The sequence below is a fragment of the Berghia stephanieae genome, chromosome 11 (genome assembly GCF_034508935.2).
Source record: "Berghia stephanieae isolate SIO BIC M18660-M18661 chromosome 11, UCSD_Bste_1.3, whole genome shotgun sequence".
Lineage (NCBI taxonomy): Eukaryota > Metazoa > Mollusca > Gastropoda > Nudibranchia > Aeolidiidae > Berghia > Berghia stephanieae.
In genome coordinates, this window is record NC_088370.1 from 42836134 (window position 1) to 42849797 (window position 13664).

The following is a 13664-nucleotide window of genomic DNA, read 5'->3' on the forward strand; positions in this document are numbered from 1 at the left end:
TTAAAAACAAAATCAGCTTTGTCAACTGAGGTCTTTGGACCTGTAGTCATTCTTTTTACTCTAACTTTAATGTAAATTTAAATCAAGAAACCTCTTAGTGTAGGTGATGCTGGGGATGATGTTTTTATTATCATCATCATCATCGTTGAAGTCAACTTGTTTCTTTTGCAGGGATTCTTTGTCATCAACCCATGGTGACAACAGTAGTAAAAGGAGGAAAGTACAGGTCAAGAGTTTCTGTGATGCTTTTAAGATCCACTAATGAAGTGGATAAGGATGCTGGTGTGAGATTCCCTGATAGTTATGGCTATGAAGTGGAGTATCGCACCGTCAAGATAGGTAAAGAGAATTGTTCTTTGTTTTAAACTCTGAGTTTGCCGAAGTGAGTTGGTTTAGATGTAAAGAAGACAGTGAATGTGACGATAATAATATACATAGCTTTTATATAGCGCCTAACCATCACTAACATCAGAAAGAGGCAGTTACGATTTCTGGGACATGTGTGGAGAAGGGACGGAATAGAAAAGTTGGTAACATCTGGGATGATCGAAGGAAAGAGAGCTAGAGAAAGACAAAGAATGATGTATCTAAATAACCTAAGAATGACCAAATGTGACTTAAAAAGCAACACAGATTTCATGCACACCGCAGAGGATCGTGATTCGTGGAGACCGCTGACCGGCAACGTGTTCAAGAGCACAAGCCACAATGGATGATGAACCATCACTAGGTCTTGCTCTATGTGCTTCACCTGGGTTGGGTTGCTGACCTGCCATAGTGGGCAGGGAGGTACATACTGTGTCTTCTATCCCCCTATATCTGTTTTCCAACATGCTATCTGTCTTTGTCTTGGAATGAGATTACTTGGTTTTGTCCTGACCCTGGCCAGATACCCTGGCTGTGAGGGAAACAGTCAAATGTATAGTTTTGGGAGATGATATTTTTTTTCCTTGTAAATCATCTCTCTTTTATGTACTATATTATTTTTCCTTTTACATATGTATGATTTGTGAACAATTGAGTTTGTCCCTCTTGGCGGGGACCTGTGCTTATGTCTGGATGAGACATTTAGTGATCTCAAACTAAGTACACTGATAATGTGCTCTTGAAATCTACATTTGTTCCTGATTTGAACCAATTCCCCTTTGTCTGCCTTATTCTTGGAGCCTTTAATTGTAATTCTAGAACTTTTTACTATCCCATTTTCTTCCTTTTTACTGGCGCTGATATGACCTAAATGAGTTGCGTGCCGTAAAACCCTTAAAAACAATTTTTAAAAAAAGGATATGTGCTTCACAGTAAAAAGTATGACAAACTTGATAGCACTCACATATACATATACACTAAAAATATACACAAATGTACTCAATCAGACAAAGCTTCCATGGGAGCTTGTCTGATTGAGTACATTTGTGTATATTTTTAGTGTATATGTATATGTGAGTGCTATCAAGTTTGTCATACTTTCCAGACATCGCTAATCAACCAATCATTAATAGAGACTTCAAAATCTGTTGTAAAAATGTGTTATCAGGCTCTCTCATACTCAATTTTAGACCAAAACGCAATCTGCTAACAGTTATATCCTCTATACAGATTTATATGTTCAGATTAAAATGATACCAAGATCTGCAAAATCAGATAATAAATCTGTTAAATGATATGATTCCTTAAGAGTTTGCAAAAAAAGGGCCACAAGTGGTCATGAATTGATTGTAAATACAGACATTTTTTTTTCCGATGACTGCAATACATTGCAAAGGAAGAGTGATGAAAATTGATAGATCGCTGCACAAAGTTATAGAGTTTCCTCTCAGGTTTTTTAAGACCTTTGAGGTAGTAAGTTTTGAGTTATTTTTATCCAAAAAAAAAAACAAAAAATGATGGCTGAGAGCAAAAGATTTTAAAAGTTACAAACTTGCAACCACAGCTAGACATGTCCCTTACTGACTTGAGAGGAAATAAAAGAAAACATTTTAGAAAACAAGGATTCTTTTTTGAGCAAAAGCTAGAAGCCTTTGTTTTGGTACCCTATCAAATTTTGCTATTTAATAAGGAAAAAAGTTTGCATTTTTTTAATGGTTTAGTCTGATTCTTTATTCAAAGCATATTTCAGTCACTGTTTAAAAAAAAAAAAAAGAAATATTAATTCGATTTTAGGTGTTTTCAGATTTTGTATGTTCAAACATCCAATATCGTTCAAAGGGTTTGCTTCAGCACTTTAAAATAAGACTATTTATAGCTCATTACCGTCGACAGTCTTCAAGTTATCCGTTTTTAAAGAGTCCATAAATTGTCAATGCATTTTCACTTCTGACCCCGTTACTTCACTCACTTTCCTGACCTCCCATAGTGATCAGGGGGGGGGGGGGGTACATACTGTGTCTTCTATCCCCTTATATCTGTTTTCCAACATGCTTTCCGTATTTGTCTTGGAATGAGATTACTTGGTTTTGTCCTGGTCCTGGCCGGATCCCCTGGCTAATAGGGAAACAGTCTAATGTATTGTTATTGCTTTGGGAGATGATAAAATCATCTCTCTGTTATGCACTGTATTATGCTTTCTTTATATTATATATGATTTGTAAAACATTTGAGTGTGTTCCTCTTAGCGGGGACCTGTGCTTGTGTCTGGATGAGACTTTTAGTGATCTAACTAAGTACTTTGATAGAGTGCTTTTGGAATCTACACCTGTTTCTTATTTGAACCAATTCCCCTTTGTCTTCCCTTTTCTTGGATGCTTTATTGTAATTCTAGAACTTTTTACTATCCCATTTTCTTCCTTTTTACTGGCGCTGATATGACCTTAATGTGTTGCAAGCGCCGTAAAACCCTTAAAAACAAAACAAACAAAACAACTTCACTCACTGTCTCATCAAACAAAATAAACAACCACATTCAAATTAAAGACTAAAAATGATCTTTGGTTTGATTTAAGTTTTATGAAAATGTGTCCTGAGTGTTATGATCTTCTGAGTCTCAAGAGCTTCTTCAAGTACCAAGTCTGTGCCAGACATCGGTGATCATCTATCTGATCAGATAACTTCAGAAAACTAATATTACTCTTCTCTTTCTTTGTCACCCAGCTGTTCAAACTATTAAAATATGTTTTTCTTGGTCTACCTTTAGTCTTTTTACCTTTTATCTTTCCTGTGAGAGCAAGATGTTCAATACATTTATGTCGATTTAGGTGCCCTAAAAATTGCATTTGTCTTTTTCTTATTGTACGAATTAACCTTTTAGTTTCAGCTTGCTCTAATAATTCTACATTAGTTTTCTTCTCTGTCCATGAGATTCTTAGTGATCACATTTACAAATGGTAACATGACAATATTATGTAACTTCTGTAATATTGTGTTTATTTAGGATAAAGTTGCATGGACTTGAGAGGTACTACTTCCAGACAGAGTTCATGTTCAGCGAAATCTGGACTCGACAATCCAGTGGCTGGCAAAGATGAACAATGAAACTCTGGTGTCTTGATAGTGGAATCAAATAATGGAGTTTTCCACCAAGTCCCAATAATAAGATATAAATCTTTATGGAGTTGTCCACCAAGTCCCGATAGCAAGATATAAATCTTTAAAATATAAGTGATATGAGGAGTGGAGTGGTCTAGCCGTCAAGGCATGGGTTATTGAGAGAGTGAGTGAGGAAGATTAAATCAATCAGCTTTTATAATAAGTGGCTACTTGACAGAAGGTAGAACGAAAAGTATTCACTAATTTTAAATTCAAAGAGAAGGTTATTAAAGGAATGATAATCTAATATTAGAAGTTAAAATTTTTCTAAGCCTACCGAAATAGACCTGGAGTGAGATGAACTCTGTTCTTACTAAAATAAAACTTTAATAGAATAAAAGTGAGTCATCGTTATGTGACACTGAGTTCCTTTTTAACTCACTCAGTCCTAGAGATTTTTGCTATTTTTCACAATTGGAAAAAAAAATGTATTAAAAATGAGCATGTGCGTATAAATTTTTATTCAACTATCATTAACATGTAAAAATTAGGAACATTAGCTTTGAAACTATGCCTATAATTTGTCTCAGAAAAATGTAAATTAATAGGCATGGGGTAAAAGTGACCCTGGTATACTGTGGATATAGTCGGTGTTAGGGTTGAGTGAGTTAAGATTTTTTGTTGAAGTTTGATCATTTTCACCGCTGTCAGCAAATTTTCACTGGGTTTGTAGTTCCTAGTATTATTTTAATTTTGATTTAAAATCGTCTATGTTTTATTCTCTACAAATAGCCTAGGGAAGATTGTCCATATTTTCTGAGACGACGCTCCATAGAATATGTAATTTGATTTATTATTGTTTTGGAGCTTGGTAGGCTCAGATGACAACCATGGTATTCTAAACGGAGAATAGAGATTTTAAAATTCATTATACACAATAATCCTTTCGTACCAATCATTTAAAAAAGACAAAGAATAAAAGGGTTGATTTATTTAATATATTCATCAATCGCTTATTTAAGCTTGATATACCATATACATGAACGGTAAATGAGTGCCCTTAGAAGAATCAATGGAATAAAATTCTCAATAACTCTACAATCATAAAAAAAAAAAGTTTAACATCTCTAAAACTAACTGAGTAAGGCTAAAGGATAAACCTAATGCCTAATATAATAAAGCCATAAATTATTGATTAAAGATTACAATAATGATACACATGGTAAAGATAGTATTTCAACTTAAATGTACTCATGTATATGTGGTGTACAAACATATATCTTAAATTGTGACATGCAAAGCACATACACACACACACACACACACACGCATATAGAAGATAACCATGATTATAATTATATTATTGTAACAATGCATAATATATATATTACAAGATTGAAAGCCATGCCAACAGCAGTGCAAACAAGTATTATTCGTCATATATACATCTCCCATCATATAATTCCCTGTCTTCTTACTGGTAACCAATTGAATTCAAACAGAGTGAGCAATGAATGTTCATATCTCTTTTGTTTTGTAATCAGATTTTTAGCACTATTTTGAAGCTGGTTCATAAACGTTGAAACTACTCAATGAATAAATAACATCCCGACTCTTGCCCGCCTCAAAAGACAGACAAAACACAATTTTTATTGTTCTAAATGATAAACAAGTTTCTTTGAAAAATTTCTTAACGATATCTAGTTTCTTAGAATTTTTTTTTTTTTCAGTTCTTTTTATCTTTTTTCTTTCTATACACTTATTGGTTTTTTAAATATCTCTCTCTCTTTCTCTCTCTCTCTCTGCAGGTCCTACCATTTTTTGCAATGGAAGTAACGACGAGACAATAACTGTCACAGAAGCAACTTATGTGAAATTTAGCCTATTCTTTTACAGAAGTCTGTAAGGTTCTGCTTTACTTGATTTTAAAGGACCTGCCACTTTTACAGATTAAATCCATATAAATAAAGATTTTTTTTTATTTTATTAAAAGCCAAATCCGACAAAGTTTTGATTTTTTTTCTCCACCAGATTCAGAGTTTTAAATCCAAATTTTAAAGGAAAATGAATTACACTATTAATACTAAATTTAAACAGATTGATATAATATGAGTAAAATGAGCTTCGAGTCTAAAGCATTTTTTAAATTGATCATTCAGATAAAGATTGGAAATTATGCAATTTAGTACAATACTAATTTTTTTTTTTTTCTTGAAATTCAGATTTTTTGTTTGTTTCCTGTGGCAGGTCTGTTATTGTTCCTGGGATTTTAGAGGGGTTACTTTTGTGTTGCTATGTGGTCTTTTGGTATGACACTAGCTTTCGGATCGGAAGATCCTGGGTTCGAGCCTCGCTCTGCGCATAGTTGAGTCCTTGGAAAAGGCTCTTTACTCACATTCTCTCACCGTACTCAGGTGTAAATTGAGTACCTGCCCGTTAACAGCGTTGTCTCTGTCCGAAAAAAAATGTATTATCGTCTAACAGGCGTCTTGTCCTGTCTGACATGTTGAATGTTGCTGTTGGTCAGGGACCCCATTGTAAAGCGCTTTGAGCACGTTTAGTGGATGTTGCGCTATATAAAAGCTTTTTTTTTTTTTCTTTTTTTTTCCCTTTTTATAAAGATAATCCTGTTCCTTTAGGCAGCTGGGAGGTTAGACACGTGATTTCTATAGTGATAATCTGTTTCCCTTGAGCAGCTGGAAGGCTGGAGGGGCAACTTTTTATAATAATAATCCAGATTCCTTTGGCAGTTGAAGTGTAACTTTTTGTCAAGAATATCCTGTGTCTGTGGGTAGCTGGAAGGCTGGCGGTGTAACTTTTTATTGTGCGGCTATGTCGTCTTGTTGTATGACACTCGCTTTCGGATCGGAAGGTCCTGGGTTCGAGCCTCACTTAGCGCATAGCTGAATCCTTGGAAAAGGCTCTTTACTCACATTCTCTCACCATACTCAGGTGTAAAACAAGTACCTGGCCGTTAACAGCTTTGTCTCTTTTGGAAAAAAAATGGAAATAATGCCTAACAGGCCTCATGTCTCATTCTACATGTTACGTGTTGCTGTTGTTCAGGGATTCTTTGTAAAGCATGTCAAGCACGTTTAGTGGATATTGCGCTATATAAAAGCTCAAAAGCTCAATAATTTAGTTGCTTCGGGTAGCTGAGATGATAGAGGAGTTAGGGGTAGCTGGGAGGTTAGAGGTATAACTTTTTATAAAGTTAATCCAGTTCCTGTGAGTAGCCTGGAGGTAAGAGGTGAGCCTTTTTAGAGAGATAATCCAGTTCTGTTTAGCAGCTGGGAGGTTAGAGAGGCAGCTTTTTACCGAAATTATCATGTTTCTTTGGGTAGCTGGGAAGTAAGAGGTGTACATTGTTATAGTATTGTAAGAAACGGAAATTCGCTTCTCTGTGGCTTCTGGGGGGAATAATTAGGTATATAAGTAAAACATTATAGAGTATACTTAGAATGGTAAAGTAGTCTAATTGCTATATAAAAATGCTCAATTTTTTTCATTTCTTTAATTTTTGAAACTCATCCGTCTTACACTGCTTCAAGGTCTTGAGGAATGACACTCAACTTCTTACCTTAAGTTCCTTTTTGAGACTTGCTGTGAGTTGAGATTCAAGGTCTTGAGGAAGGACACTCAACTTCTTACCTTAAGTTCCTTTTTGAGACTTGCTGTGAGTTGAGATTCAAGGTCTTGAGGAAGGACACTCAACTTCTTACCTTAAGTTCCTTTTTGAGACTTGCTGTGAGTTGAGATTCAAGGTCTTGAGGAATGACACTCAACTTCTTACCTTAAGTTCCTTTTTGAGACTTGCTGTGAGTTGAGATTCAAGGTCTTGAGGAAGGACACTCAACTTCTTACCTTAAGTTCCTTTTTGAGACTTGCTGTGAGTTGAGCTTCAAGGTCTTGAGGAAGGACACTCAACTTCTTATCTTAAGTTCCTTTTTGAGTCTTGCTGTGAGTTGAGCTTCAAGGTCTTGGGGAAGGACACTCAACTTCTTACCTTAAGTTCCTTTTTGAGACTTGCTGTGAGTTGAGATTCAAGGTCTTGAGGAAGGACCCTCAACTTCTTATCTTAAGTTCCTTTTTGAGTCTTGCTGTGAGTTGAGCTTCAAGGTCTTGAGGAAGGACACTCAACTTCTTATCTTAAGTTCCTTTTTGAGTCTTGCTGTGAGTTGAGCTTCAAGGTCTTGAGGAAGGACACTCAACTTCTTACCTTAAGTTCCTTTTTGAGTCTTGCTGTGAGTTGAGCTTCAAGGTCTTGGGGAAGGACACTCAACTTCTTACCTTAAGTTCCTTTTTGAGTCTTGCTGTGAGTTGAGCTGTCAAAGTTGAGTCCTTGGGAAAGGCTTTTAACTCACTCTTTTCACAATATATTTGGGTGTAAAATGTCTACCTGGCTTGAAACAGCTCTGTCTCTGTCAAAAAAATAATATTGTAAAAATATCTTCTGGGTGGGGTTCCTACCACCCATAGTGGGCAGGGAGGTACTTGCTGTGTCTTCTATCCCCTCTTATCTGTTTTCCAATTGCTTTCTGTACTTGAGTGGGATTGCTTGGTTTTGTCCTGATCTTGATCGGAGTCCTTGGCTGGGAGGGAAACAGTCGAATGTAGGTATAGTTATAGTTTTGGGAGATGATATTTTTTTCCTTGTAAATCATCTCTATGTTATGCATTGTATTATGTTTAGTTTACATATTATATTATATGATTTGTAAACATTGAGTGTATTCCTCTTAGTTGGGACCTGTGCTTGTGTCTGGATGAGACTTTTAGGTGATCTCAAACTAAGTACTTTGATGGTGTGCTTTTGGAATCTACACCTGTTCCGTATTTTAACCAATTCCCCTTTGTCTTACCTTTTCTTTTGTGCTTTAATTGTAATTCTAGAACTTTGTACTCTCCCATTTTCTTCCTTTCTACTGGCGCTGATATAACCTTAATGTGTTGCAAGCACCGTAAAACCCTTAAAAACAAACAAAAAAACATAAAAATGTCTTATTGAACACATTTAGTGGATGTTGTACTATACTGAAGCTCTTCTTTTGTTCCTTCTTTCACAGGTTAAAGGAACATAGACTACTAAACAACAACACGTGTAGAATGACATTTCCAGGGCAGTCGTCAAAATCATTAATGCTCACCAGTTTGTCATGGGACAGAGTGTGGCCTCATCAAAGGGAACATTTTGATGTCAAAGTCTATATAGGTATTCATTCCACCAAGATAAATAGACATATAGTTATTTTATTTTATTTTTTTATTTTATTTTTTTTGCACTTTTAATTGTTCTCGATAACATTCTTTACAAAATCTGATCGACTAAATTTGTGAAATTTACATCTGTTTGAAATCCCATTATTTTAGTAATGGTGATTGATATTTTACGATCACCTCTTTCACCAATGGCAAAATTATGGAAGGTCTTTCTTTGATAAGTAAGAGATCCAATGAAACAGTAACACACCACTTGCTTGAATGTCAACCTCTTGAAGACCTGAGATGCACATTCCTCCCACCAAATCCAAGCATCAGTAACACACTTTATAGTCACCTGGAACAACTACAAAAGACATCTAACTTCTACGTCATGGCACAAGACCGAAGGGCTAGAGCTCAGGTGGTCGCTGGTTCGGATAAGTAAGTCAGTAAGTAAGATAAGTTAGAGATAGAGGGAGAGGGAGAGAGATGATGATGATGATGATAAACACGGTGATGTAAATTTATTTGTAGGGGTAAAAATACAAGTCACTGATATTTATAACCAAAGGGAGTCTATTACACAAAAGAGAGCACTGATGTTGATAATAAAACAGAAAATGAACTGAGTAGAAAAGTGCCAGAAGACAAATTTCGCTGCAATAGGGGGTTGAACCCACGACCACATTGGTCAGAAAGATGTACTTTAATCAGAATACCTACCGCATGGCTACTGTTGTTAAGGGATAACAGATGTGGCAGGTAACTGACTCATAAGCTATGGAGGGGAAACAAAACTCCTAAGTCAATGAATGAACATGTTCGTTATAATAACATTGTAATATTGCCTAACAGGCATCATGTCTCGTTCTACATAACTTAGTCAGGGGACCCCTTGTAAAACGCTTTGAGCAAGTTTAATGGATATTGCACTATATAAAATGTCAAGTATTTAAAAATAAATTTTTTAAGTTTGATCATCAGGAACAGGAAATAAAGGGTCCAAAATTTAATTATCTCTAAGCAGTCGGTTTGATTCTAGACAGAGAAAAATGTCTATGATAAACTTAGTTTCATTATCATTTTTTCTTTTGCTTTTTAATCGTTTTTTTTATTTTTTTTTAGTCACAGCTAATGAGCCTCTTTATTCCATCCAGGTGCTAAAGTATTAGACTCAGCTTTTTCTGTCATCCGAGCACCTCCTGGTCAAGATGTTCGGATAGAGTTCACAGTCGGCCCTGATCACAAGGACTGGCATTCATCACGATTGGTAGAATTCGTCATTGAGACCTATAATGCAGGTATGGACTGGTTGATGAATCATATCTGACCAATAATCACAAAATGGTATTATGACTTACTACTTACTTAAGTTCTTTCGCTTCCTAATCATCCGATCGGGACGCCTCAACCGCCTCTCTAATCATCTGTGTCATTTCCTTCCACAGTTCACGGCCTTTTTGCTGCGGATGCTAATTTCATAAGGTCTTCCTTTGATTTTAATTCTTTGATATTTTGAAGACGTTTTAGGTCTCTATTGAGGACAGTGTGAATTGACGTGGGTGGTCTACCTTGATATTTCTTGTGTCCAGATGGGGTGAAAAAAGTGTTCATGGCTTTATTAGCTGGTATATTTTCATCTCTTCTGAGTGCAGCTATGTGGTCTAGTGGTATAACACTCGCTTTCGGAACGGAAGGTCCTGAGTTCGAGCCTCGCGCTCAGCGCATAGTTGAGTCCTTGGAAAAGGCTCTTTACTCTCATTCTCTCACCGTACTCAGGTGTAGAATGAGTACCTGGCAGTTAACAGGGATGACTTTGTCTGAAATATTGTAATATCGCCTAACAGTCGCATGTCCCGTTGCTGTTGACCAGGGACCCCTTGTAAAGCGCTTTGAGCACATTTAGTGGATATTACGCTATATAAAGCTCAATTTTAAAAAAAAAAAATTTATATGCCCAAAAAGCCGCCGTCTTGCCTACAGGATTTCAATGGATAAGGGATGTTATGTCTAGGTAAAAAAATAAAAAAAAGTAGTCCTTCAGAGCCTTTAGACCTTTAGAGCTGGAGTTTATCTCGATTTCTATAGCATGAAACGGACAATAGCAATTGCTTGCTACCCCGTTGGATAAGATGCAAAGTACTTTCTGCCAGATAAATAATAATAATTATAATGGTATAGATTTATAGTGCGCCAAACATCTCTTCTTCAGGAGGGCTCTGGGCGCATAACATAGATTAAGCCCTAACACAGTACACGAACAACGCTAATTATACACATAATCAAAAGATCTAACAGATCCAGATACCCAATCACTGCTGGGTGGACAGGGGGGTCAGACAATATCTCGACTACACCCAGAATCAATCTCAGTCCCTTTTCGTGTGAAACGAGTGCTCTATCAGAGCTATCAGGACCCCCCCCCCCCCCCCCGTGTATCAGACCTGCCCTTCCGTTCAAAGGGATTCATACCATTTTTTATTTTTATTTTTTTTTTGCGTTAACCATTTTCCTGATTTACAGATTGTCCTCCTCCAATTCTCTTCTCAAAAAAGACATTAGCACATCAACCCAACTGTAACATGTATTGAAATATATTGGAATTGTTCGGCTGTGTTTAATTATGTTAGGGTTCTTTCTAGCGATACGCATCTTATGTTTTGCATGTGAGTGTGAATGTTGACTGCGTGAACGTATAAGCACTTTTTGTTACTTAGAAACATCGTAAGACGTTGATTGTGTATAAAGTTAGTTACTGAAATAACTCTGTCCTGGTTGGTCGTAATATGTATTTGTTGTCAATTTTCCATATGATTAATAATAATTAAATTGAATTAACATAGTCTAACCCTGAGTCGTTACACCAACCATTAGAAACTGGGTTACCAGTGTGGAAATGTAATATTTGGGAAGTCAAATTTGGTTGATTGGAGCCAGTTTGTGATTGACCAACTTAAGTTGATTTTTAACCATTTCTATATTAGATGTCTCTTGCAGGTATGACACCCTTTTTTCACTACTACTTTTCATAAAATTATGCATGTAAGCGTAGAATCTATTTTACATGTTCTCATATCTTATTTATGCTTACATTATGTGTTACAGAGTCCTTGAGATAATCAGTCGCATGATGAAAAGGTTCAAACGGAGATATTGACAATTTTAGTCAGAGATAAATTTTTATGGAAAATGAGTTTTCATCAAAAAATCATTAAATCAAACTAATAATTATTAAATCAGACAGCAAGAAAACAAAAAGTTTTTTGGGTTTTTTTTTAAATTATTTTGTTTTGTCTTTTGTTGTTAAAATGAAGAATTTGTCTGGTAATCAGTTTCTATTTTAGGGGTAAGTCTTTTTGTTTTGTTTATTTAGTTTGATGACAGGACATACATATTGTCTCATAATTTTTGCAGGATTTTATTTGTTTTTGACTGACATACGTAACACTTGTAAAAGAAAGGAGAATGTGGTCCCTAAAGAACCTCCCCCCCCCCCCCCCCCCCCCTGTCCTGTTTATCTGAATTTTACATAAAGTATTAGTTTTTTAACTTTTTTATTGTAGGCTGCCCGTGCTTTATTTTTTCCTTGTTTTTTCTTCAAGGATTTAGTTGTTATACTTTTTTTTTCCTTTTTTAAATATTTTTAGCAGACTCTGAAACTTCAATATTAGAAATAAGAGGCTTATAAATAAAAGGAAGAGTGATTTACCAAAACTGGTTATCTCAATATTTTTTTTGTTTTTTTTTTGTTTGCTTTTTAATTTTCTACAAGCTAAAATGAAATGTTGAATTTAGTTTATGTATCAATTGACTCATTAATTTTCTTGATTTGATGTCAATTGAGTTCATAACAGTTATGTAATAGGATTAAAGAGACATTTAAGGAAAAGTAGTCCCGCATTCTCGGACTGGAAAAATTGAAGGAAACTCATTTTGGAAACTACTTTTCAAGCTTTAGAGGAAAGTTTATTTTGTAAAAAAAAATGTAGTATGAGTTAAGTTGCTTTTATTTAATCCCCCTCCCCCCACATATTTTTTATTTTTCTTCCAGATGCAATCCAGCCAATTGCTGCCCTTGACTACCCAGCTTACATTTGGAAACCAAGGTAATGTTGTGCTGTTGTTTGTTTTTTTTTGTTTTTTTTTTGCCTTGAAGTACGACTCGTCTTTTGCCCTATTGGTTTGATTCCCACTTTCTGAAGGGCAAGGTTGGGTGGGCAGAATGTGTTAACTTCCCTGTAACAATATTGTTCCGGTGGGAAAAGAAAGAGCGCCTTACAGACTTAGATTTACAATTGAAAGCACACCGAGAACAAGCAAGACAAAGGGGAATGGTTCAAATAGAGAACAGATGTAGATCCCAAGAGCACACTATTTGTGTACTTGGTTTGAGACTATCTAAAAATCTCATCCAGAGATAAGCACAGAATCCCACTAAGAAGAACATACTCAAATGTTAATAAACCATCACATATATCCAAAATAAACAAATGTAATAGTACATAACAGAGAGATGATTTACTTGGGTCAAGGGGGAAAAAATAACATCGACCAAAACCATATATACAATGCAACAAATTATTCCAGGGTTTTCAAGATGGCTGAAAAAGGGGGCGTGGTGAGACCTCTGAATCCCTAACAGTGTGAGGGTGGACCAGCACCTGAGAGAAGACAAGTCCCAACAACATTAGAATGTGTGTTTCTCCTGTTTACAGAGGGTATAGTTGGCAGAATGTGTTAACTTCCCTGTAACAATATTGCCCCAGTGGGAAAAGAAATTGTAAGAGCGTCTTACAGACTGTTAAGCATTGCTGTTGACTTGGGACCCCTTGAAAAGTGCTTTTAGCCTGTTGAGTGGATATTGTGCATTTTCACAACTCTAATTTTTAAAAAAAATAATTTTCATTTTAAAGCAAGATAAATGATGGATTTTGGCAGTATCGAGTCCGTCTTATCATTGTTAACTTTTTACTTTACAAGGTGTAGGTTCCTTTCTTTGG

The 13664-nt window shown here is 35.8% G+C and overlaps 1 protein-coding gene and 1 pseudogene across 1 annotated transcript in view; one reads left to right on the plus strand and one right to left on the minus strand.

Annotated features, from left to right (window-relative positions):
• The window catches only part of LOC144957091 (uncharacterized), a 1562-nt pseudogene extending 1512 nt beyond the window's left edge, over positions 1 to 50 (minus strand).
• LOC144957135 (uncharacterized) overlaps positions 1 to 13664 on the plus strand; it is an 84807-nt gene that overhangs the window by 22354 nt on the left and 48789 nt on the right. The window contains exons 7-11 of the mRNA XM_078888156.1: positions 172 to 339; positions 5271 to 5364; positions 8529 to 8674; positions 9822 to 9965; positions 12716 to 12770. Of these exons, the coding sequence (XP_078744282.1) occupies positions 172 to 339; positions 5271 to 5364; positions 8529 to 8674; positions 9822 to 9965; positions 12716 to 12770 (607 nt within the window). The remainder of the gene's footprint in view (positions 1 to 171; positions 340 to 5270; positions 5365 to 8528; positions 8675 to 9821; positions 9966 to 12715; positions 12771 to 13664) is intronic.